This window comes from Lissotriton helveticus, chromosome 7 (assembly GCF_964261635.1).
Source record: "Lissotriton helveticus chromosome 7, aLisHel1.1, whole genome shotgun sequence".
NCBI lineage: Eukaryota > Metazoa > Chordata > Amphibia > Caudata > Salamandridae > Lissotriton > Lissotriton helveticus.
This window is the reverse complement of record NC_136068.1, coordinates 1,689,926,605-1,689,952,612: the sequence shown is the minus strand read 5'-3', so window position 1 is coordinate 1,689,952,612 and position 26,008 is coordinate 1,689,926,605. Positions and strand designations below refer to the sequence as shown.

Sequence of the window (26,008 nt, the reverse complement as noted above, 5' to 3'; positions counted from 1 at the left end):
CTTCCAGAGACTAGTGAATAGAGTGCTGGCGGGGCTAGAAGAGTTCAGTGCCGCTTATCTGGACGATATTGCGGTGTACTGCCTCCACTGGGAGGATCACCTGACGCACCTCTGGGAGGTCCTGACAGCCTTCCGACGGGCCGGACTGACAATAAAGGCCAGCAAGTGCCAGATAGGCCAAGGGTCCGTGACCTATCTGGGGCACCGACTAGGGAGCGGCCAGGTGGCTCCCCTCCAACCAAAGATTGACGCCATCCGGGCCTGGGAGCCCCCGGTCACCCAGACCGCAGTCAGAGCCTTCCTGGGGTTCACGGGATATTACCGGCGCTTCATCAAAGGGTATGGAAGCATCGTGAGGCCCCTCACTGCACTGACCTCCAAAAGGCTACCACAGAAGGTGAACTGGACCCCCGAGTGCCAAACAGCCTTCGAGACTCTAAAGACTGCCATGTTCACCGCCCCTGTGCTCCAGGCCCCCGACTACAGCCGAGAGTTTGTGGTCCAAACTGACGCCTCGGAGCACGGCATCGGGCGGTCCTATCACAAGTTAACCCTGAGGGAGTCGACCTTACTGTGGCCTTCATCAGTTGGCGCCTGCTGGCTAGAGAACAACGATGGAGCACCATCGAGAGGGAAGCCTTCGCCGTCGTTTGGGCCATAAAGAAACTCCGGCCCTACCTTTTCGGCACCCACTTCCGGGTACAGACCGACCACCGGCCCCTGCGGTGGCTGATGCAGATGCGAGGCGAGAACCCAAAGCTATTGCGATGGTCAATCTCCCTCCAAGGGATGGACTTCACTGTGGAGCATCCCCCTGGCAACAACCACACCAATGCTGATGGCCTGTCCTGGTTCTTCCGCCTCGGCGAGAACCGGGACAGGCCATCAGCATTGGTGTGGCCTCGGCGAGAAGAACCCCCAAGAAGATGGGTGACTCTCCCCTGCCTTCAGCTGGGGGGGACGCGTGTAGGACCCGGCCTCATGGCGTGGTCCTACTCCTCCCGCATGGCGGGGCCAGGACGACAGCGGCCCTCCATCGATCCACGGTCGCCCCCCTGGGCGCTACCCTACACGAACTCCCGACGAGAACAGCCACCCTAGCGAACCACGACTCTCCCCCCTGGAACACGACGAACCCTGCACGCCCCAACGCTGCAGGTCCGGCTACCACTCCGGACCACCATTTCAGGCCCGACTCCATCTTGGGTCCATCACGTCCCGAGCACGTGGCCTCGGCCCGACCCCGGCCAAGGCCCCAGCGAAGCCCCGACATCGAGGCACCAAGATCCCCCCAGGTGGTAGAGTGGCCACTCAACGGATCCAGGAAGAGGGGAGTTTCGATGGGCCTCCAGCCGTCCCCGGACGCCTGGTATCGATCGCCCCCAGCCTCCCTGGTCGCTGGCTCCACCCCCCTGCTGGGTGTCTGGACCCCATCATCCCGGCCCCTCTGACCCCCAGGCGAGAGGGTCCGGACATCAATGGACTCCAGTCCTATATCTGGGCTAGCCCCGGAATAGGACGGCAGTGGAATCTTGGAGTCGAGAGCCCTGCTGACGCTGTCGCGGCTGACCCCGAGAGGTACTCGTTACCCTGAATCCTGAAACCACCTTTGGAGCCTGCTGGCGCTGCCGCGGTCCATCTTCGCTGAAACCACCATTGGAGCCTGCTGGCGCTGACGTGGTCAAATCTTCGCTGAACCACCTTTGGAGCCTGCTGGCGCTGCCGCGGTCCATCTTCGCTGAAACCACCTTTGGAGCCTGCTGGCGCTGCCGCGGTCCATCTTCGCTGAAACCACCTTTGGAGCCTGCTGGCGCTGCCGCGGTCCATCTTCGCTGAACACCTTTGGAGCCTGCTGATGCTGCCGCGGTCCATCTTCGCTGAAACCACCTTTGGAGCCTGCTGGCGCTGCCGAGGTCCATCTTCGCTGAACCACCTTTGGAGCCTGCTGGCGCTGCCGCGGTCCATCTTCGCTGAAACCACCTTTGGAGCCTGCTGGCGCTGCCGCGGTCCATCTTCGCTGAACCACCTTTGGAGCCTGCTGGCGCTGCTGCGGTCCATCTTCGCTGAAACCACCTTTGGAGCCTGCTGGTGCTGCCGCTGTCCATCTTCGCTGAACCACCTTTGGAGCCTGCTGGTGCTGCCGCGGTCCATCTTCGCTGAACCACCTTTGGAGCCTGCTGGCGCTGCCGCGGCCCACCTCCGTTACGACCACCTTCCGAGCCCTGCTGGTGCTGCCGCGGCACGACTTCTCGGAACCCCCCGGCTCGAGGATTGAGAGCTGTGCGCAGGGTATCCCTACGCCCAACCAGAACTGAGACTGTCCCGCTACCCTCTTCCCCTGTCTACGAGACTTTACGGGGTCTGGACTTATGCTGGGTCTCAGAGGGACTTTAGTACAGGAACTCAGAATTTAAGTAAACAGCGGCTTCAGATGGATGGTTGAAGAGAAGGTACACAAACACAAACCAAACAAGATGTCCTTAAATGACAACACCTCAATCTCTCTCTGTTGAGTAGAGTTCGAGATCAAACTGTGAATACAGTGGTGGCTCCCCAGGTATAACTATATGTTTAGCATGTTACCCCTGAGAGCCCCCAGTGGACTTCTTCTAGGGATCAAGGCAGACATCAGTTCATAAGTATGGAGTGGCAGCCATTGCGAAGCTACGGGCCTCCATGCTCTGGGCTGTCAGGGAGGCTGGGGGCATTGTTTGCTCCACATGTCCTATTACCACCTGGCTTTCCATGTCTCCCAGTTGGTATCTTATCTACATCGCTTGGGGTAGAGACCAATATGGATGAAGATCGAACAATATCTGATGGGATCTTCATGCCCATTCCCTCAGTGCTACCTACCGCCCTTGCACCCCACATGGTGAGGCAACCCTGTTCGTGTAACCACTTCCGTGTCATGGACAACAGCTCATAAACTACCGGGTATTGACTCACGAATCCAGAGTAAGTCTCCCCTCTGGCACAATGCATCTATCCATATTGCTGCCACACCATTTCACTGGGTCAAAGGAGCATGGAGGAACTTCATCATATTGAAGATCTTCACTACATGGGCACACTTAAACTATTCATGGTGCTTCGCAGAGAGTTCTCTCTCTCCCTACCAGACCTTTGGCTACACTGCCAGGTGACCCACTTCCTTGGCTCAGTGCTGGCCCCCCTCCCAGTGGAGCTACCAGTATTGCCCATTCTGCAACACCTCTGACTATGAGTAGGGTATAGACACTGGTATTTAGACTATACAACATTCTCCTAAAAAGCATGCACTTGGTACTCACTCTTAACTTGACCCACATTAAATGGCAGACAACCCGCGGTGGGGAATACACTCCGGATGATTGGGACACCCTACTTCGATCACGACAGGGTCCTTCTGGAGTCTCGCCTTAGATTTCTCTACTTCGAAGTCCTTCACAAATCAATCAATCAATCAATCAATCAGGGGAATTGTAAGCACCCTACTCACCCGTGGGGGTCCCAGGGAGCTGGGGGGGGGCTTTGCAGCTCCGCTCAGTCAAAGAGCCAGACCTTGAGTGTCTTCCTGAAAATGTTCATGGAAGGGGGCGCGTCTGATGTTGATCGGGAGCTTGTTCCAGGTCTTGGCCCTGATGTAGGAGAAGCCTCTTCCACCCATTCTGGATTTGCGGATACACAGGGTTTTGGCGAGGGTGAGGTCGGCGGATCAGAGTTTTCTCTTGGGTACATGGAAGATGATCCTCTCATTAAGGTTTTTGGGTCCGGCGTTGTGGAGGCATTTTTAGGCGTGGGTGAGTATCTTGAAAGTGACTCTCTTCACTATGGGGAGCCAGTGGAGGTGGCGCAGGTGATGGGTGATCTGTTTGTGCCTAGGGATGCCAAGGATGAGTCTGGCTGCAGTGTTCTGTATTGTCTGGAGTGTGCGGTGCAGAGACTTGTTGATCCTGGCATAGAGGGCGTTTCCGTAGCCAAGTCTGCTGGTTATGAGTGCATGGGTGTCGATTTTCCTTGTTTCGGGGTGATCCATTTGAAGGTCTTTCGGATGATACATAGGGTGTTGAAACAGCTTGAGGCTTGGGCGTTGACCTGTTGGGTCATGGAGAGGGAGGAGTCAAGTATGATTCCGAGGTTTCGGGAGTTGTCTGTGGGGCTGCGAGGACTGCCGAGGGCAGTGGGCCACCAGGTGTTGTCCCATGCGGAGGGGGAGGGTCCGAGGACGAGGACCTCTGTCTTCTCCAAGTTGAGCTTCAGGAAGCTGCTGCGCATCCTTCATTCCTTCCTGGAAGTTGAGTCTGGTGGTGACGGCGTCCTTAGTGAGGGAGAGGATGAGCTGGATTTCGTCATCGTAGGATACTATGTTGAGGCTGTGCTGTCTGACGATTGCGGCGAGGGGGGCCATGGAGATGTTGAAGAGCGTGGGGCTGAGCGATGATCATTGGGGCATCTGCAGTCAATTTCCGTTGGTTCGGAGAGGAAGCGTGGCTGTCTGATTCTTTGGGTTCTGCCAGTGAGGAAGAAGCGGATCGATTTGAGGGCGGTTCCCTATATGCCGGTGTCGAGGAGTCTGGCAGCCAGTGTGCAGTGGGAGGCAGTGTTGAAAGCTGTAGTGAGGTAAAGTATGATTAGGGCCGCAGTGTGTCCTTGGTCGAGGAGGGTGCGGATGTTGTCTGTGGTGGCGAGTAGAACTGTTTCGGTGCTGTGATTACTTCGGAATTTGGATTGGGAGGGGTCAAGGATGGAGTTTTCTTCAATGAACATGGTTAGTTGGGCATTGACGATCTTCTCGGTGACTTTGGCCGCGAAGGGGAGGCGGGAGATGGGGTGGTAGTTCTTGAGGTCTGTGGGGTCTGCGAATGACTTCTTGAGCAGGGGTCTAACTTCTTCTCGTTTCCAGTCGTTGGAAAGGGTGCCGGTCTTGAGGGTGGTGTTGATGGTGCATTGTAGTTCGGGAGCGATGGTGGTGGTAGCTCTTGGGAGATGTGCAGTGGGCAGGGGTCCGTGGGGGCCCCTGAGTGGATGCCTTTCATGGTCGAGGTGGTGTCTTCAGCGGTGCCTGGGGTCCAGGAGGAGACGGTGGGCCGGCTGTCGTTGCTGGAGAGGGAGGTGGTTCCGGTGTCAAGTGTCTGATCATTGAAGTGGGCGTAGAGGCTCTTGATTTTCAGGTGGAAGTAGCATCTGAGCTTGTCGCAGAGGTCCTCAGAGGGGGTGATGTCCGTGGTTTTGCTGGGGGGCTTGGTGAATTCCTGGATGAGGCTGAAGAGTTGCTGGAGTTGGCGATGATCTTGTCCTGGATGAAAGTCCTTTTGGTAGATCTGATGCGCTGGTGGTATTCCGTCATGGCGTTCTTGTAGGTGGTGCGATCTTCTGGCGTTTTGTTGTTCCTCCAGATCTTCTCGAGACGTCTGCAGCTGAATTCTTGGAGGTCGGTGGTGAACCAGGTGGCCTCCCTGGGGTGCTGTTTGTTGGAGTTGCGTAGGTGTATGAGTTTGTCTGTGACGTTGGCACTCCATCTGTGGAGTTCTTTGGCTGCGAGGTTGGCTTCGGTCAAGGTGGTGGGGGTGTCGTGGCTGAGAGTGTAGTTGAGCTGCTCCTCAGTGATTTTGCTCCAGCTTCTTCGTGGGGGGCGCGTTGTAGGTTTGGGGGCGATGTGTTTGTTGATGTTGAAGTGTACACAGTGGTGGTCTGTCCATGGGGGTTGCGTGGTGTGGGTGAAGTGGATGTTGTTACCTCCTGTGAAGATTGGGTCACGGGTGTGTCCTGCCTTGTGGGTGGGCGTGTTGACGAACTGTTTCAGGTCAATGTTGGTGAGGTTGTCCAGGAGGGTGGTGGAGTTTGGGTCACTGGGGTTGTCGATGTGGAAGTTCAGGTCTCCGATGAATATTTTGTCCATGGAGGCGATGGTGTGAGGTGCGATGAGGTCGGTGATGGTCGTGACTAACGAGGCGTGAGGTCTGGCGGGTCTGTAGGTGATCGTACAGCAGATAGTGGTTCTAGGGCTAGTCTGTTTCTGGAAGTGGAGGTTTTCGGTGGTGGAAAGGGAGTAATTCGTGATGTAGGTGGAGAGTTGGAGGGAGCTTTTGTGTGCAATGGCGAGTCCTCCTCCTGGACGGTTGTGGCGGTCCTTCCTCAGGATCTTGTATCCACCTGAGATGGCAGTGGTGATGTCAGGGGCGGAGAAGGCGTTGGTCCAGGTTTCAGTAAAGAAGGCGATCTCTGGTGAGAGGGTATTGAGGAGGTTCCAGATCTCAATGGCGTGTCTGTGCAGGGAACGTACATTGAGGAGGATGCACCTCAGGGTTTCGTAGGTGTTGGCGTTCGGTGCAGAGGCCGTGGCCCTGAGGGTGCTGGTGGTGTCGAAGGTCAGCAGCACTGGCAGCAGGAGAACTATCTGTGGGTGATGCTTGTTGTGGACAGCTGGCAGTTGTTGTTCCTCCCAGGGTTTAGCGCAAGGAGGGTAGCTGCAACATAGCGGTTGATGGTTCGAGATCCATGGTTCCTGGCGATGGGTGCGGTCCGGTCGCGGACGGGGGGCTTGCCTTAGGCGCTCCAGCAGTGCGGCCACACAGCGGCTGCCATTAAATAGGGGAGGGGGAGGGAAAGTGTGTCTGGGAGGCGGCTGGGGGAGGGGCCATGGGGGCAGCAGCAGCAGGGAAAAGGACAGTGGAGTGGGCATGGAGGAAAGGTATCAGGCACAGAGGGGCACGTGAAAAAAGGCACATGTGAAAGGAATACGAAACAATACAGGGGCACATGAACAAGGCAAAAAAGTCAAAATATGGGGCACAACACAGGGGCTGGCGAAGAATACGAAGGCACAAGTCAAAATTACGAAGTACAATACAGGGGCACAAGAACAGGGCACAAAAAGTCAAAAATATGGAGCGCAACACGGGGGCAAACAACCAAGGGCACAAACCTGAGAGGAGAGCGGACTCGGACGCTGCTAGTAAGGGCAGCATCACCACAACAGAAGCTGCACACCAGCGGAGCTGCGGGGGTGAGAGCAGGTCTCTGACCAGGAAGTCAGATGTCTTGCTCCGCTACCCTCGTAGCGGCCACCTTTAAATAGGGGAGGGGGTGTATTGGACCAAGCGGAGACTGAATCGGGCACAGCTACGGCCCCTTGAAATTATGGCTTTTAATTCAGCCAAAATGCACTGTCCAATTTACTTTTGCTTATGCAATCTGTGATGTATCAATGTGTATATTCTCATTTATGGGTGTTTAATTTAATACCTGATCCCCGTTTCCAGTCGCTAGATTATTACTATATTAAGTCATGTGCATTGGCGGACTTATCTATGAGGAGACATAAAGTGATTGAACATGTTGAAGTTGCCGAGTGCTGTTTGTAAAATTTCTCTTCAAAGCTGATGGATTAGACCTAATGATCTTCTCTAGTGCCCAATTTTCCTCGGATCTCGCTCTCTGCATACAGCCACAAATGCTATTCTGTTTTTCCGGGAGGCATCTTTTTGCTTCCAAGACTTTCTGGTTGTAAACGGCTCACACTGCCTTGTGTGCCATGCCGAGCATGACATTTGTAGGATCAGACTTCAGTCTTTTATTGGCCTTGGCAAGTTTTTTCTTCCTTAATAGTTTAGGAAAAAGTTCTTCTTAAAGCATGCTTACGTCACGCTCATACTTGCCATAATTGTCTTCTCAATCTGCTCTGACAAGATAGAGTTGATGGAGGCTTCTAAGGAGTCTATGGATTAATTAGTAGCCATGTTCGCTAAAGGAACCCCAAGGCTGGGGGCTATATAGGTGAGCCAAGTGCCCATATAAGAACTATATTTGATTAAACTTTATTCTCTTCAGCTGTCACATGCTGACTGGGGTAGCCAATATATATAGCCTTTGGTACAGAAGAATTATAATTAAATAATTTCAAATTGTGGCATGTGGTCAGTATCATGTCTGGTCTCGAAAGTTTAATATATGCCTAATAGAGGATAAAAGACAAATCTATTGTTCAAGGCTATGCCTCGCAAGTGTGGCTTGGTGGTTGATCAATGATCACCCAGGAGACAGTCATTCAGGGCAAGAAATCCCAAACTACAAATGACACCCAAAAGACCGTCTCTGAAGTCATCAAACCTTCCCATAAGTCTTGGTATTTGAAGGATGTGCCAGTCATAATCTTGGGCAAATAGCCATGGTTCAGGCAAATAACTTGTCATGAGATCAAAATGAAAGTCACCTTACCTGGGATGGGCGGGTGTGGTGTGGGGAAGCGAGTGATTCCAGGAAGGAGGGGCTTAGAGGGCAAGAAGGTCATCGGGATAAAGTCTGCAGAGATAGTAGAGTGTCACTGTATAGAGCACCTGGCTACCTAGATATTACCCACCTGTTAGTCTGGGAGGGGTTGTAGCCTATAATGGGTCTCAGCAAGGACTTAAAATGTGAAGGGGTGAATCTAAATAGTCTCTGGATGCAGCACCATAGAGGTGTACTGTGTGCGGATCAGGTCCTCAGAGTGCTCAGAACATGACATAGTCAAGCGGGCCTGTAACAAGTGTAGCTTAGCCGATGAGCAAAAGAAGAGGGCCAACATATTGCCTGTAGTACAGTATGTCACATCAAGTGAGAAATGTAGTGGAACAGTGTTCCACTAGAGCATGTCAATTAGGATCCTTTTCCACGGGAGTCTAAAGAAGTGTTTTCCCAAATCATTTAAAATGTTGGGCATTGGTTGTGTTCCCAAATCATTTAAGAAGTTGGCCACTGGCCGTTAGGTTTGTATAGATTACGTTCATGCCCTGCCATGACTATCACTCATTCATTTAGTCTAAGTGTTTCTGGAATTGTGGGGTCTTCCAAAGTGTGTAGACTTGGAAGCCATAGCCAACCATATGCTCCTATGTGAAGTAGCCCCTTCAATGCTGGTTATAGCATGTAACATGATGAGTGGGATTGAAATATAAATAATGTAGCCAACAAGTCCACTGATGAGTCAATTTGAGACCAAATTTTGGCAAAATCAACAAAGGCGTAATATGTTGCATCTGGCCTGTCCATATATCCTGGAAGTTGAATTCAGACTCATGGGGCCCGAGTGCAGTGTAAGTATGGACAAATTTCTACATGTAATATTTTAAAAGAGCTCATTTAAGACTAGCTTACCTGAACCCCTTGTCATGGTGTGTTAGGATGTTAGACTATTCACCATTGTCAAATCGGACAGAGAGTTTAGTCTGAAATTGGTTTGGAGTGTGTCTGGGTTGAAAAAAGTATTCCCAATATGGTTCAATACAATCTACACACTACCCCTTTGAATTTACTAAAGATTCTAAAATACTTCTGTATTAGTGAGACAGCAAGAGAGTATGGTGAGGCACCCATTTTTAACTTATACAGTGTGTGAGTTGTGTATCTCCCCATAACTGAGGAGCATGCAGTACAAAGGGCTTGAATACCTCCTCAAAACATTTCGACTGCCTGCAGTAGAGCAAGGCATCAATTACATAAAGGCCTGCCCTTGCCAACTCTGTCCAAAAAATCACCCATTTGTGAATCTGAAGGCTTATGTTGCTCCACCGGAATGCTCTCATGTGCAAGTACCTTTCCATCCCACAATGTTTATTTGCCATGCCAATGTTGTGTCATGTAGAATAGGGTTAAAACCTACCGATGTCCCACCAACAGTGCAATAGAATACTACCAGATCCCCTCTGTTGATATTTCTCCATTAGAGTACACTAGGCACGAGTGAAGCAAGGGCGCCCTATGATGGAGCTGGTGAGCCAGGGAACAGGACTCCACATAAGGGAGACAAATACTTTTGCAGATTTTGTTGGGTGCAGTTTGGTGGGTTTGCGGCTAGGTCTCATCAAATCCCAAATACATTTCTCAATCAGAGTCAAACTCTCAGAACAGTGATATGAAAGGAAAGCATCACAAATATGTAATTAAAATGTGACGCTGTGGACATTTTGGTATTTTCACCTTGTCCCGTAGTCAAAGTTGTAATGCTGACCATCGCTGAAAATCCTCTGCTGTCCACAGCAAAAAAGGATGGATGTTTTCACAAACCATATCCCTAGAGTCACTTTAAGAAATATTCCCAGCTATTTCATGTTTTTTGGAACCCAGCTGAAGGATGAGCTACCAAGTACTTCCCCACCTGTGGCCCTAGACATTAGTAGTACCAGAGGATTTTTATAAATGGAAATAATTGAAAAATTGATGATTAGCGACTTAACCACTGGTATCAAAAATGATGGCTCCGACAGTGTCAATGGGATGTAATCAATGTAGAGTAAAATCTTCTGGGGGCTTGTGGGTGTTGCAGTACCGTTAACCGGGAGTGATTAGTGGTTCTTAGAACCCAAAGGCTCTAAGTCCAGGGTAAAGACTAGGGCAATGGCAGACTGTGCTATCTCAGGCCACGTTTAATTTCAAATGTGTTGAATAGGAATCCTTATACCCAGCGTTACTTCTGTCTGAATTGCAATACTAACAAACTCCCAGCCTTATCCAATTGCTTGTAATGGTTCTACTTCAACCATTGCAGTGCATACTCTGCTTAACTTGCAGTTAGTCTTCATCGATGTGGCGTTATCATGCATAGTGGGGTCCTATCAGACGCCTATATCTTACTTTGGTCTCCTTTCATTTTCAGCGTCTGCAAAGCTGAGTCCCTTACCATCATTCCCATAACATATGTCTTGCTCACTGCCCACAGGGTCATGTGGGATGATACTGAGCCTTCACTATCAGTCCAGGAGTTTGCCATACACAATTGTAATTACGTCTTTTCCTGTGGTTGCCTGTACCTATGTACATTCATGCTCGAAAAACCAGGGGCATACTAACCCTTACCCCGCTGCAATGTCACAGGAGCATGGTCAGCATCGTCAGATATACAGCTCTCCCAGATATGCATCAGAGTTATACATTGAGCAATACAGAAGCTGATGTCAAGAAAAAAATCGATGGTGGATTAAACCCAGATCAGTTGACTGGGGGTGAGTGTTTGTATTGTCAACGCTCCATCCATCACCACCTTTGGTTTTTCTTTGTTCGCCCTAAGTTGGCAGGGTATGCTCAGACGTGAGTCCCTTGCTCACTTTGTCACTGGAGTCAAGCAAGCCCGGCTGAAGACGGCTGTAATGCCAGAAACCGGTCCTGGGAAGCCTGATTCCGGTCCAGGGAAGACATGGCTTGGCAGTTCGGGCTGGACTGTTCCCATGAGGCACAGGGTCAGACTGATTTGCATATGGCCATGTCTGAACTGGGGTGGCGGAGTGAGCTAAAGAACGGTGGTGGATTAAACCCAGATCAGTGAACTGGGGGTGAGTGTTTGTATTGTCAACGCTCCATCCATCACCACCTTTGGTTTTTCTTTGTTCGCCCTAAGTTGGCAGGGTATTCTCAGACGTGAGTCCCTTGCTCACTTTGCCACTGGAGTCAAGCAAGCCCGGCTGAAGACGGCTGTAATGCCAGAAACCGGTCATGGGAAGCCTGATTCCGGTCCAGGGAAGACATGGCTTGGCAGTTCGGGCTGGACTGTTCCCATGAGGCACAGGGTCAGACTGATTTGCATATGGCCATGTCTGAACTGGGGTGGCGGAGTGAGCTAAAGAACGGTGGTGGATTAAACCCAGATCAGTTGACTGGGGGTGAGTGTTGGTATTGTCAACGCTCCATCCATCACCACCTTTGGTTTTTCTTTGTTCGCCCTAAGTTGGCAGGGTATGCTCAGACGTGAGTCCCTTGCTCACTTTGCCACTGGAGTCAAGCAAGCCCGGCTGAAGACGGCTGTAATGCCAGAAACCGGTCCTGGGAAGCCTGATTCCGGTCCAGGGAAGACATGGCTTGGCAGTTTGGGCTGGACTGTTCCCATGAGGCACAGGGTCAGACTGATTTGCATATGGCCATGTCTGAACTGGGGTGGCGGAGTGAGCTAAAGAACGGTGGTGGATTAAACCCAGATCAGTTGACTGGGGGTGAGTGTTTGTATTGTCAACGCTCCATCCATCACCACCTTTGGTTTTTCTTTGTTCGCCCTAAGTTGGCAGGGTATGCTCAGACGTGAGTCCCTTGCTCACTTTGCCACTGGAGTCAAGCAAGCCCGGCTGAAGACGGCTGTAATGCCAGAAACCGGTCCTGGGAAGCCTGATTCCGGTCCAGGGAAGACATGGCTTGGCAGTTCGGGCTGGACTGTTCCCATGAGGCACAGGGTCAGACTGATTTGCATATGGCCATGTCTGAACTGGGGTGGCGGAGTGAGCTAAAGAACGGTGGTGGATTAAACCCAGATCAGTTGACTGGGGGGGTGAGTGTTTGTATTGTCAACGCTCCATCCATCACCACCTTTGGTTTTTCTTTGTTCGCCCTAAGTTGGCAGGGTATGCTCAGACGTGAGTCCCTTGCTCACTTTGCCACTGGAGTCAAGCAAGCCCGGCTGAAGACGGCTGTAATGCCAGAAACCGGTCCTGGGAAGCCTGATTCCGGTCCAGGGAAGACATGGCTTGGCAGTTCGGGCTGGACTGTTCCCATGAGGCACAGGGTCAGACTGATTTGCATATGGCCATGTCTGAACTGGGGTGGCGGAGTGAGCTAAAGAACGGTGGTGGATTAAACCCAGATCAGTTGACTGGGGGTGAGTGTTTGTATTGTCAACGCTCCATCCATCACCACCTTTGGTTTTTCTTTGTTTGCCCTAAGTTGGCAGGGTATGCTCAGACGTGAGTCCCTTGCTCACTTTGCCACTGGAGTCAAGCAAGCCCGGCTGAAGACGGCTGTAATGCCAGAAACCGGACCTGGGAAGCCTGATTCCGGTCCAGGGAAGACATGGCTTGGCAGTTCGGGCTGAACTGTTCCCATGAGGCACAGGGCCAGACTGATTTGCATATGGCCATGTCTGAACTGGGGTGGCGGAGTGAGCTAAAGAACGGTGGTGGATTAAACCCAGATCAGTTGACTGGGGGTGAGTGTTTGTATTGTCAACGCTCCATCCATCACCACCTTTGGTTTTTCTTTGTTCGCCCTAAGTTGGCAGGGTATGCTCAGACGTGAGTCCGTTGCTCACTTTGCCACTGGAGTCAAGCAAGCCCGGCTGAAGACGGCTGTAATGCCAGAAACCGGTCCTGGGAAGCCTGATTCCGGTCCAGGGAAGACATGGCTTGGCAGTTCGGGCTGGACTGTTCCCATGAGGCACAGGGTCAGACTGATTTGCATATGGCCATGTCTGAACTGGGGTGGCGGAGTGAGCTAAAGAACGGTGGTGTATTAAACCCAGATCAGTTGACTGGGGGTGAGTGTTTGTATTGTCAACGCTCCATCCATCACCACCTTTGGTTTTTCTAAGAAAAAAATCAAAGCGCACGCAGGTGGCATGAACACAGGATAAAAAGAAATGGGGCTACATCTAGAATTTAGAAGTCAATAAACTGTCTGTTAGGGTCGTGGGTGACATTATGCCTGCCACCTAGGCGGACTTCCATCTGCCAAATTTAGAAATTACCACTTACCCATGATGGAGGTCCCTATCAAGGTACAAAATGTTTGGTGGATGGTTGTCATTGCTTTTGATGGTCATCCACCAAGCTTTTAAAACCTTTTTCTTTTTCAAATAAAAAACGAATTACCCCCTCACCCAAGGAGTTTTTTCCCTTGGTGTGAAGGTCATGTGTTTTCTCTATTCATGGTGATGTGGCCTTGGTACAGGAAGAGGCCCGTCCTTCATTTTGCTGCAGTCAATATCTGTCTCACCTATGCGCATAGTAGGAGGCACACAATAATATGGCAGGCTGGGCCAGAGCTAGATATGCACTTAGAGCAGGCCCTGTACACTCTGTAAAATTACAGAAGGGGCAGAAAGACATACCCAAATGTACTGATAGGAAAATACCACAAAGGATAACTCAGTATATTCAGGTACACCTCAAATTCTGTCCCTCCTAATCTTTTCCTAGTCCTTTCTTCCAAATACACCATCTTACTTTGTAGATGCCACCATTCCTGGTTCCAGTCTGGCATGTTAGTAACCTGTTCGAAGTGAGACTCCGAGAGTGTGATACGCCATTTCACAGCATTTAGTCTATTCTGAAAGGAGGTGATGTTCACACGTGTAGACTTGACTCCACCATGTTGGAGAGATTCTGTAGTATCTGTGCCTTGTCTGAAAGTGCCCCTGAGAACAGGAGCTATACTGTGTAGATCCCTACATGACGGCTAATCATCACCAGCATGAAGTCCCTAGTCGCATTCCATGGTCCTTGAAGTAATATGGTAGGAAGGGTCACTAGACTGGTGGTGTAAGATGCTTACCCGAGGGGTGTATGAAGAGCACTGAGTCTCAGGGGCTTAGAATAAAAACTGTGGGGAGGTCCACCAGATGTGGTCGTAAGGGGCTCGCTCAAGCCTGCGGAGCCAAAGATGTTGGTGACTAACTCTGAGAGCACATTAGAAAGATCTTCCACATAGCTGCCAAAATCTACAACAGTTCCCGTTGAGCATGGCAGGAAGAGGTCACAAGACCCTGCAGGTGGATGGTAACTTCAGTGCAGTACTCTCCGTGGTCTGTCTGAGAACAAGGACAGTGTGGTGGTTTTATGTTGTGGTGTTTGGCAACTGGAATTGTGCCCCTGATTCCTTGCTTTAGCCCATATGTAGACTTAAACATCAAGCAGTCATCACTTCAAATGCCGTTCCTGGATCGATCAACCATGGCATAGCGTTGTCATTGGCCCCCCATATAGACGTGCCCAGGGCATTGGGGACTTCAAGGTCCCAAGCTCATTTTTGGTGTTCCAGATCACTATGGACATTGCAAGCCACATGAGCCATAAAGTCAGTCAGGGATGGGGAAAAGCAGACTAGATCGCAGGACACTTCGTTCTAGGTTTTAATCTCATTGATGAGCCCGGGAAAGCTCAAGTGATGGAGCCCACTCCGGCTATGTTACCAATGCTAGCCATTAACGGCTGAGCAACGGGTATATAGCGGGATCAGGAAGAGCTCTCTGGTGCATATCCAAGCCATGCCTCCTCTCAGGTTCTTGATTTTTAAGTGAGGGACTTTTCAAGGGTGGCTGTATCTTTGCAACCATAGATAGAGTGAAGTTCATGAAAAAGTTATTCATTTGCTGATGGGGTATTGTATGCTGTGTGGTATGTGCAGGGATTTGACGGGGAGGTGAAGTATGTATTTATCAATCCAGTTGGCATCATTTTACTTTGCCTCTAAATAAATGTGTTCTGTACTACAGTGCTGTGAGCACTTTCCCTTTTGCTAATCCTAGAATCCTTCTATCCCCAATCTTTACATGTGAAGCAAATTCTATTTTATGCCAAGGAAAGGTGGAGGCACAGGTCTGGAGGAAGATATGTGAAGGTAGGTAATAGAAAAGCATTTCAATATCATCCTGTCAAGTATCAGGTCAATACTTAACTTAATATTCGTGAAAGACAGCATCCTCTACAACATCATAGTAATCAGAGCCTTGAACCACAGGGACATTTTTGCTTCATTTGTTTATGAGTGAAAATACAGACCAAGAGCACTTCCATGAGTGCGTAAAAAAGATACATATACTTACTGGTTTGTGATGAGGTCCCATCTGATGCCTGATGAAGAATCGTTGCTTGCAGTCGCCCAGCACTCTGCTATGGTCAGTACAAACATAGTAGGATTAGCACCCGAAATACTGAGGCCAGCATATACTGTGTTGTCCACACTAAGCTGGATGGGAGTTTGGGTAAAATGCTGCCTGTACTTGGGGTCTTGATACAAGAGCATGGTGGTCTTGTAGAGTCCATGGTCATCTGGAAGTTTTGTGCTAACGATACTAGCAAACACAAAAGACAAAAAACAAAAAAATTAACTGTTTAACATCAGTGTCAGGCTCCCAAAGTTGATGTTTGACTGCAGTGTGGTAAGGATGGACTGTCACAAGTAGCTGGTATCTTCTAGCTACTAAGCGCACAATGATAGGATTAAAGTCATTAGGCACACACGTGCAATGGCTACCACTCTGTCCAGTCATCTAATGCACTATCTACAACTCCCAGGGACATTGCACAATCATACTCTCAATCTGCCACTCCTCCTCCGTATGAAGGGAAGATCCAGATAATCATCAACCTCTTCCAGCATCCACCTGGCAGTCTAAGCTGCACAGGAGCACACATATAATGGCATCACTCCAGTTGAGTGTGACTAGGTTTACACACCTCCATTGCCCTTAGTGTCTCATTGATGGAGGCTGGCTCGAGCTTGTCCCACAAGCTGCTATCATTCTTTCCTTAGTGCACATAGGCTAGGGAGTCACTAGGAGCATAGCAATACTTCTCTATAGTCACTCACATAATCAGGAGCAGTACTATTGTTAGTATGCTTGCCTCTTTCAAGGGCCAAATGGCTGGCCTTGCTTGGGTCCAGAGGGTGCTGTCGACTGATATGTAAATGTGGTGGTTGTAAACCTGGGAAGCGATGGTTCATCTAGACATCAGCTGACTATGCAGGGCCTCAGAGGTTTCATATTCTAATACACTAAGAACTGCTTGCCCTTTTAAACATGACTACATGTGAGGATACCCGTACCACTTAATAATTTCCTGGACCTGTGTAGAACAGGATGAGATTACTTCTTATTATCACTTATGTCCTGTCTTCCCATAGCAGTTCTGGAAATGGTTCGAAGATCTCATTTCTTCTATGCCCTTAGCCACTTGATGCCAGGGTTAGAGGTGGGTAATAATAGTACAGATAACAAATATTGGGGGCTATCCCATCGTTCCATTCAGAGTGTGAGGGTGGTGGCCTTATCTGATAAAGACTTGTAGTTGCAGATTCCTTACCTTAGAATTATCCTTAAGCTTAGGACTGGATCCAGAACTTTTTTTGTGATCAGTACCCCTGCGCGCCGGTAGGTGGTGGTGTTTGGATCTGCGTGGCTTGATCTGTCCCGGAAGTGCAGGGCGCGGTGCCTATATAGGCACCACCCCAGTGTGCTGAAGCTAGTTTTTATCTTTCTGCGCCAGTTAGCGCCAGACAAGAGCTACACCCAGTCCCTTTTTGACTTACCTGTTCCGCCCATTTGTCGAAGATTTTTTGAGACGTCTCCTGGTGTGGCAGGGATGTCAATGAGGATGTCTGGTTTTAAGCCCTGTGGCGCCTGTCACTGGAAAATGTCAGTGATGGACCAACACATTGTCCACCTCTGTTGTCTTGAATGCGACCACAACCACAATGCTAAGACCTGCATCAATTGCCGCGCCATGCACCTCAAGTTCCTGAGGGAGCAATCCCTCAAGCTCCCTGTTGTTAGATGAGTGACGTCACAACGCTCTCTATCAAGAGGATGGTCATGGAATCAGTTGCGTAGCCATTGAACATCATCACAGTAGAAGACGTATGGACGCTCGGGTAAGTCCTATAAAAAAGAAGTCGCTGAAGAGTTCTTCGACTTCACCCCATGGGTTGAATTCATCAGACAACTCGAGGGAACATCCCCTGGCAAGTCCTGGCTTTGCAGTTGAGCCTGCACCTGGGTTGTCTCCATGCCTCTGTGAGGTTCCTGCAGCTAGAGCGGTCCCCGCCCAACTGAATTTCCATCTGAGGGTTTGCCCCTAGTGCCAGTCAGACCCTTTGGATTCATGGAGGGATTGTGACCGACACTGGTCGAGCAAGCTCAATCTTCCCTGGTGCCAGTCCCACTGCAAACGTTCTCGGTGCTGCCATTGCCCACTGACAGTGCCTCTGACTTCGACACAGAGCTGGATTGGCATTGTCCAATGACTACTCCAGTGCTGACTGGAGGCATTCCATCCAAGGCAGAGCCTGATCTCCATTCCTATGGGCTAGGGCTTGGGGAAGATTGGGAGGTGCCACTGCACCCTTCTGAATACCAACCCGTAGACCCCAATAAAGACAACTAGTGTGAGGATTTGGCGGATGCCAGTGGACTGGACACCTGCCAAGATCCTGGGTTGGTCTCTCAACCTACCATGGCTACGTAAATGAAGCCTCATTTGCAATGGTGATGAGGAGGGTGTCTGAGGTCCTGGACCTTCAGCTTCCCTCCGCGGCTATCAAGATGAATATCTTGATGGATGTGCTTCAGCTGGAAGTTACCCCTTCTGAACCGCTTCTCCAGTTTAATGAAGCCCTCACGGACACCTACTCAGAGCCTGGTCCAAACCCTGCACTGTGGCTCCTGTAAATTGGACAATTGCCTGCCGCCATAACCCTGCCCCAGGGGACTTCAACTTCCTCACCCAACACCCCACCCCGGAGAGCTTGGTGCTCCAAGCCTCCACTATCAAACGAAATACTGGCACATTCCCTACCACTCCACTGGACCGGGAATCGAAGAGGCTGGATACCTTGGACAAGAAAATGTTTGCTTCTGTCAGCCTGGCACTGTGGCAGTCGGTAAACACAGCATGCCCTTTGGGCCAATACTCCCACTTGCTCTGGAACTCAATTGTGCAGGTACTGCCTATGGTCTCGAAAGAGGCCCTTGCCAAACTCTCCCAAGTTATTGCTGACCAGAGGGATGCAGCTAAGTCCGTCATACGCTGTGGACTTGATATGACCGACTCACTGGGCAGAGCGGTTTCTTCGTTGGTGGCCCTTAGGCACCATTTCTGGTTGACGACTCCTGGCTTTTCAGGGGATGTCAAGGCCTTGCTCATGGACATGCACTTTAATGGCTCCCGTCTCTTTGGATACAAGGTGGACTCAGCGCTGGAGTGCTTCAAGCACAGCAGGGCTGTGGCTTGAACCTTGGGCCTTTCCATGGCTACTCACCAACTGCAATCCATCTTCCGCTCCTTTCGTGGCCATGGAAGGGGCTTCCAATGACATCTACACCCACCCAGTCACCACTGCACACAAACTTTACAGCCCCTATGTCACCAAGGACACAGTACCCACAGACCACGTGGGTCGGGTATCTAGTAGACGGGCCAGTTCACTACTCCCCTGGCCGCGGCAGCCTCCAAGCCTCTTTACTTGGCCCTCCGACCACCATGGTCACCTACACCACTGGAGGTCAATAACATCAGACCGCTGGGTTATCCAGATTGTCTAAAGAGGCTAATCCCTTCCCTTTGTAACTACCCCTCCAACCATGCCCCCCACTTGCAACAGGCTGACAGAGAACCATATCTTCTTACTCCTCGAGCAAGTGGCAGCTTTCTTGGCCAAGGGAGCCATAGAGAGGGTACCAGAATTAGAAGTAGGTCATGCCTGCTATTCCCTCTACTTTCCTACTCCTCCAGGAAGTGGTGTCTCTCTTAACCAACAGAGCCATAGAGAGGGTACTGGCACAGAAGTAGATCATGGCTGCTATTCCCGTAATTTCTGTCACCCAAGAAGGATGGAGGACTTCGTCCTATCCTAGACCTGAGCCCTCTCAATTTCTTACTGAAAAAAAGAGAAATTCATAATGCTCACGCCCGTCATGTCCTGACACCCATGGTCCAGAGAGAATGGATGGTAGCATTGGACTTGCAAGATGCTTACTTCCACATCCCTGTCCTGCCTGCCCACAGATGTTACCTGCGGTTCATGGTAGCCCAAGAGAACTTTAAGTTTACAGTGCTCCCCTTTGGCCTTACCAGTACCCCTTGGGTGTTCACCAAGGGGAGGGCAGTGCTTGCAGCTCAGGGGTGCCAGTCTTCCCCTATATTGATGACTGGATGTTGAAGGCGGACTCGTTCGAGGCAGTCGTCTCCCTACTGCACTCTCTGGGGTTCACTATCAATTTGCAGAAGTCCCACCTGACCCACTTGTCATACACTACCTTTCATCTGAGCTGTTCTGTACACAGTGCAATTTGGTCTTATCCTCCCAAATGGCGAGCCGAGGATATTCAGGCTATAATGCCGATGTTTCAGCCTCTATTCTGGATTTTGGTGAGACTGTTTGGCCTCATGGCCTCCTGCATCCTGCTTGTGAAACTTGCTCGCTGACATATCTGCGATCTGCAGCAAATACGGAAGTTCCAGTGGGCACAGCATCATTGGAAACTCTCTGACATGGTCCAGATCTCAGAGGGCACTGCAAAAGATCAACAATGGTGGTTAACAAACCATAATTGGGTCAACGGCATACCCCTCTCCCTTCCTCAACCAGATCTAATAGTAGAGATAGATGTGTCACTCATGGGAGAGGGGTGGCCATTTGGGAGAGGTGGGGATCAGAGGCCTCGTGACTCCACATCAACCTCTCGAAGCTTCAAGCGATCTGACTGGCATTGAAAGCCTTTCTACCCTCCATTAAGGGGATGCTAGTGCAGGTGTTCATGGACAACACCACAGCCATGTGGCACTGCAAAAGCCGGGAGGGATGGGGTCATGGACCCTTTGTCAAGAGACTCTGCATCTCTGGGCTTGGCTGAAACATCAAGGCATTTCACTGGTGGTTTGACACCTGGCAAGATCTCTGAATGCCAGAGCAGACAAACTCAGCCAAAGATACCTAGCGGATCATGAAAGGCATCTCCATCCAGAGATGGGGCAGGTCTCTTTTAGCATTGGGGAGAACCTTGGTTAGATCTGTTGGCCACTGCCGAGAACATGCAATGTCAGCAGTACAATAAACTAGAGTTCCCAAGGCGACTCAAGCTTGGTGGTGCTTTTTGTCATGAGTCGCATTCAGGCATCCTGTATGCCTTTCTGCCCATACCATTCCTTCCCAGAGTTCTGAAGTTGATCTGGAACAAGCAGTTTCAATTCATCCTTGTGGCTCCTGACGTGGCTTAGAGAGTCTGGTATCCAGAGCTGCTAAGCATGCCCATTGATCCTCTGATCAGGCTGCCCCTTTGGGAGCATCTTCTGTAACAGTAGCAGGGGAGGGTTCTCCACTCAAACCTATCAATGCTCTGCCTTCATGCGTGGAGATTGAGCTGCAACAGTTGACAGCTTTTGACATTCCACCTGAAGTCTGTAATGGCATCTTGGCAGCCGACATCCCTCTACCAAGACAGTATACACCAGCCGTTGGGGCACGTTTATGGCATGGCGTGCAGAAAATCAGGTTAACCCCTTTCTGCCCCTCTTTCTGAGGTCCTTCAGTTTAGTCTTTCTCTTGCCTAGCAGGGCACCTTTAGGCACCATAAAAGAGGCCATCTTTCTGCCATCTCTGCAATTTTGCGGGTGCCAGATCAGCCATCCCTTTTCAAGTCCCCTATTGTACATATGCTTCTAAAAGGTCTCCAACATGTTTCCATCTTCATCATGCCTCAGTGGGATCTAAATTTGATTTTGAATTTCCTGATGTGGGCTTCTTTCAAGTTGCTACACAATTGTCCTATTAGGTTCCTTACTATCAAGATGGCCTTTCTAATGCCAATAACATCTACTCGGAGGGTCAGTGAGCTCCAGTTCTTGTCATCTAAGCCTCTGTGCCTCAACATCTTCCCAGACAATCTGGTTCTTTGCACTACCGAAAGTGATCACTTCCTTTTATGGAGACCAGTTCATCAAACTGACGATCTTTTATGCTCCACCTATTACCTCTAAGGAAGAGGAGCAACTCCACCAGCTAGACCCAAAAAGAGCATTGTCGCTCTACCGTGAACGCATAAAAGAGTTACGGGTGGATCAAAAATTCTTCATGTGGTATGTTGGAGCTCAGACAGGGAAGGAGGTACAGAAACAGACCATCTCCTGATGGATCTGTATCAAAATCTGTTTCGCACTGGCGAGAAGCAACCCCATGAGGGTCTGCTTGCTTATTCCACCAGACACAAAGCTGCGACCAATGCGTTAGCATGCAGAGTTCTGGTCCAGGACAGCAGCGTGGGCACCTCTGCACAAGTTTACCAAGCCCTTCTCCCTGGAGAGTCATGTCCATAGGGACTGGGAAATTGCCAGTTCAGGCCTGCAGGACTTTCTAGTTTAAAATCGTTCTGCAGACCCTCCTCCGGGGAGGTATTGGTTGGGTGTCTGTTCTAAGATAAGGAATCTTTGGCTTGAAGTCTCTATCAGATGACCAAGTTATTTACCTTTGGTAACACCTTATCTGGTAGAAACTCTATCTAGGTGAAGATTCCTTACCAATCCACTCAGCCTCCCTGCTCTGCAAACTGATTTATAGACTTGAGGCTTTTTCCCCTTTGAGGGTACAAATTTTCACACAGTAGTGGTCCATACTCCTCGTGACTCCACGCTTCTGGTGTGGAAAGTCGCAAGATGAAAGTGACATCAGTGCGCTGGGGTGGTGCCTATATAGGCACCACACACGCCACTTTTGGTGTTGTCAATGATTCATGAAGCCCAACAATGCCACCTAACGGCGCAGGTGTACTGCTCACTGAAAAAAGTCTGAATCCAGTCTGACGCCTGCATAATGTGAAGAGAGAACTCGGCTATATTTCACTGGGAATGTATGACAATTAGACACACAATAGTGAGTGATCTGATCTGGAAAAACACAAATCAAGAATGAAAATGGAGCTGACTCACTAGCCATGATGAGTGATTTTACCTGACCCTATATGATCCTAAAGATGCAGCCTTCATCTCGAGGAACTAAGCAAGGATTTATCAGACACACACATTTAACAGAAAACCTTGACATCCTGAAGTCCCACAATCTTTACTCACGTCTGGACTGGAGTCACTCCTCTGGGCGGTATGAGGTTGACAGTGAGGGAATATGCACAAGAAAATGGCAGATGTACTGAATGTCTTCCAACAGCTCCTCCCACTTTGATATGGTCTTGAATTAGGTTGTTGTAGGTGGTGTGCGTAATATTCACCTGAGAAGGACATATTAAATCATATGGACATATATTTGAGATTACCTCATGATGTATACTGATGAGAAATACTATGCACGCTCTTATTCAAACTCAAAATTGTCTGCTGCAAAGGGACTTAGACAACCGTTTTGTTGTAAACACAACATGACTTGATGGACAGCAGTGTTACCCATGTATTCAAAAGTGCTCTGCACTGCTCTTAATCCAGGTGATGACTGACCAACACTCAACTGAGTCAGTCTTTTTCGCTGTAGTGTCAGATAGTCATCTCTGCCACCAGGCAGTTCTATCTGTATTCTAATCTCTTCTGAGAGTGTGGTCCTTTAGATGCTAGAAGATTTCCTGAGAAGTGTAGTACTCTGAATGCTAGAAGTGTTCCTGAGAAGTGTGGTCCTCTGTGTGCTAGAAGAGTTCCTGAGAAGTGTGGTTCTCTGAATGCTTGAAGAGTGCATGAGAAGTGTAGTCCTCTGAATGCTAGAAGAGGTCTGGAGAATGGTACTCTGAAGTGTGGTCCTCTGAATGCTAGAAGAGTTCCTGAGAAGTGTGGTCCTTGGAATGCTAGAAGAGCTCCTGAGAAGTGTGGTCCTCGGAATGCTAGAAGAGCTCCTGAGAAGTGTGGTTCGCTGAACGCTAGAAGAGAGTTCCTGAGAAGTGTGGTCCTCTGAATGATCAAAGAGTTCCTGAAAAGTATGGTCCTTTGAATACTAGAAGAGGTATTGAGAGTGTGGTCCTCTGAATGCTAGAAGAGTTACTGAGAAGTGTGATTTTCTGAATGCTAGAAATGTTCCTGAGAAGTGTGGTCCTCTGAATGCTAGAAGAGTTCCTGAGTAGTGTGGTCCTCTAAATGCTAGAAAAGTTCCTGAGAAGTGTGGTTCTCTGAATGCTAGAAGAAAGTTCCGGAGAAGTGTAATCCTGTGAATGCTAGAAGAGGTCTTGAGAAGTGTGGTCCTCTGAATGCTAGTAGAGTTCCTGAGAAGTGTGGTCCTCTGAATGCTAGAAGAGTTCCTGAGAAGTGTGGTCATCTCAGTGCTAGAAGATTTCCTGAGAAAGTGTGAGGAGACTGACCAATTCCTGACCTAATTGGGAAGAAGGAAAAGGTCACAGCTCAGTGCTGAAGTGAACAGTGCTGCTACGTTCTGTATGTTTTGAGTGGGACTGAGGACCCAAAAGCAGCCTTGGCAAAGATGGTCAAATCAGCTCACACCCTTCGTCTCGTCCTGCTGTCACTCTCCATTTGCATCGAGGAAAGGACTGCAGTTAGATATGGGGTTTCTGGTTGGCTAAGTTATACACCTAAGCCAGGCAGAACCCACCATTGTAGTCAGGGTAAGGGAGTTACACACCCAAGATTACCTATCCTCACCCCCTTGGTAGCTTGGCAGAGCAGTCAGGCTTATCCTAGAGCTAATGTGTAAAGCGTTTGCTCAGCACACACACACACAGACACACACACACACACACACGCATACACACATACACACACACACACAAGGTGTCACACTCGGATACACCACTAAAGAGACTGCACACAAGTTTTTATCAAAAATATCCTTTGTATTCATAAAACACATTCGACTATAATTCGACTATAATTCACTTTGTAGTATGAAAAGCACATTAGACCACATCACATAAATCACTGTGCCACTAGGCGCTTGTCATAGAGGTGCACATAAGCTCCTAAAACCAAAAATACATGAATTACTGTGCCACTAGGCACTGGTCATTAGAATGCATGTATCGCCTTGTAAACGAACAACCGGTGGCAATTGTCACCACATCATCCGAATAATTAGGCCTGACATTGCAGGGAGTGTCTCTAAAGTAACCACTCCTAGATCATCACTCACTTTGGCTATTTAAACATCATCAAAACAATCTTGGTACCTATTATGCCGCCACTGCAGCAAGACATGGTATTGGGGCATACCTCTAAACCACACTTCATCAAGCTTTAGTCGTGGAGGCCTGCATTGAGGACTCTCCCTGGAAGGTCTCTCAGGTAGACAAATGCCCCCAAAGTAAGTGGCAGGTGTCCACTCCATGGCGCAGCTGCAGAGACCAATGCAACGGGGGCTCGGTCTCTCTGCTCAGGCTGATGGGGCCAGCCGTGCCCCAGTGATGCCAGCAAACCAAGTTTGTATTCAGTACAAAATGCCCATGTAGCAGCTGCTCTCGGTCATGCGGCGCAGCTGGGAGCCTTTGCAGATACCTAATTCCTCGCTGGGCGAGACCTCGGTCGAAGATCCTTCCCGTTCGGCAGCAGAGATGCCAGGAGAGAGACACGCCCCCTCGCTGGGTAACACCACAGCTGCCCATGATCGTGCAGCCAGTTGCACGTGCCCGTGGATGGGCGGTGCAACTGCCTATGCCCCGCCGCCATCAGGGAGCACTTAGGAGACCTTGACCGGTCTCAACCGGCCTGGACCAAGCAGCGCGACTCGAGTGGGGCCTACCGTGGCTGCTGCCGGCTCTCCCTCGCTGAAGGGGTGGTCCGGCCCTGTGGTGGCAGACTCCACCACATGCAGCTCATGGGGCCACACCTCCCGCTGGAGTTCTGGTTGCCTAGGGGCGCGCTGGCTCTGCTGGCGAGCGGCCATGCGTTGATCCCAGCATGAAGTAGTCCTATTTTCCCCGCTGAAACACCGGGAAGTGTCCAACAAAAAAAGTGCACGGCCTAAAAGAACTCACCATGTGCTGAATTCATAACAAAGCATTCCCTTTAGGCAACAAGTGCTGGTGCAGGTTTCTTCTCCCAGATGGAAACAAATACAGCGCTCACCACGCGCGGTTTAGAAAAATGTGAACAGAACAATCCAGTCCTTTCTCCTGTTCCAATAAAAGCCAGAACACGCCTACTTTATAAAATGCAATGGAAGCACCAGGGCTCTTTAGTACTGTGATTTTGGACACAGGGTGTAGAACAGTCCAGTTCTTCCCCTGCAGGTTTCTTTTTCATGAAGTCTTTTGTATCTCTGAAACTTCTTGTTATGTATACACCAAGACCCGGTCTCTGAGGCAACCCTTTTACGATTATACCGTGTGCATGTTACTGTAGTTTTCTACATTACAATTACTCCTCTATTTTATTGCTTTTGAGGTAGTGTGCAACACGTTTTTTTTGCCTCTCATTAAAAACCTTTTTTCAAAAGACAGTCTACAAGAACCAGATGGTAGCTGAAGTCTTGTTCCCCAAGTTCCAAATACATTCAGTACCAAAATGTTTTTCTGAATAAGCAGGAAACCGTATGAAACACAATTATTGTGAAAAAAGTGTGAGGACAAAATGACCCC

At 49.8% G+C, this 26,008-nt stretch overlaps 1 protein-coding gene across 1 annotated transcript in view; it reads right to left on the bottom strand.

Moving 5' to 3' along the window:
* Positions 1-26,008, bottom strand: part of LOC144769637 (alpha-tectorin-like) — a 355,087-nt gene that overhangs the window by 116,773 nt on the left and 212,306 nt on the right. Inside the window, exons 13-14 of the mRNA XM_078653811.1 lie at positions 22,557-22,711; positions 15,539-15,787 (exon numbers count right to left, since the gene is read on the bottom strand). Of these exons, the coding sequence (XP_078509937.1) occupies positions 15,539-15,787; positions 22,557-22,711 (404 nt within the window). The remainder of the gene's footprint in view (positions 1-15,538; positions 15,788-22,556; positions 22,712-26,008) is intronic.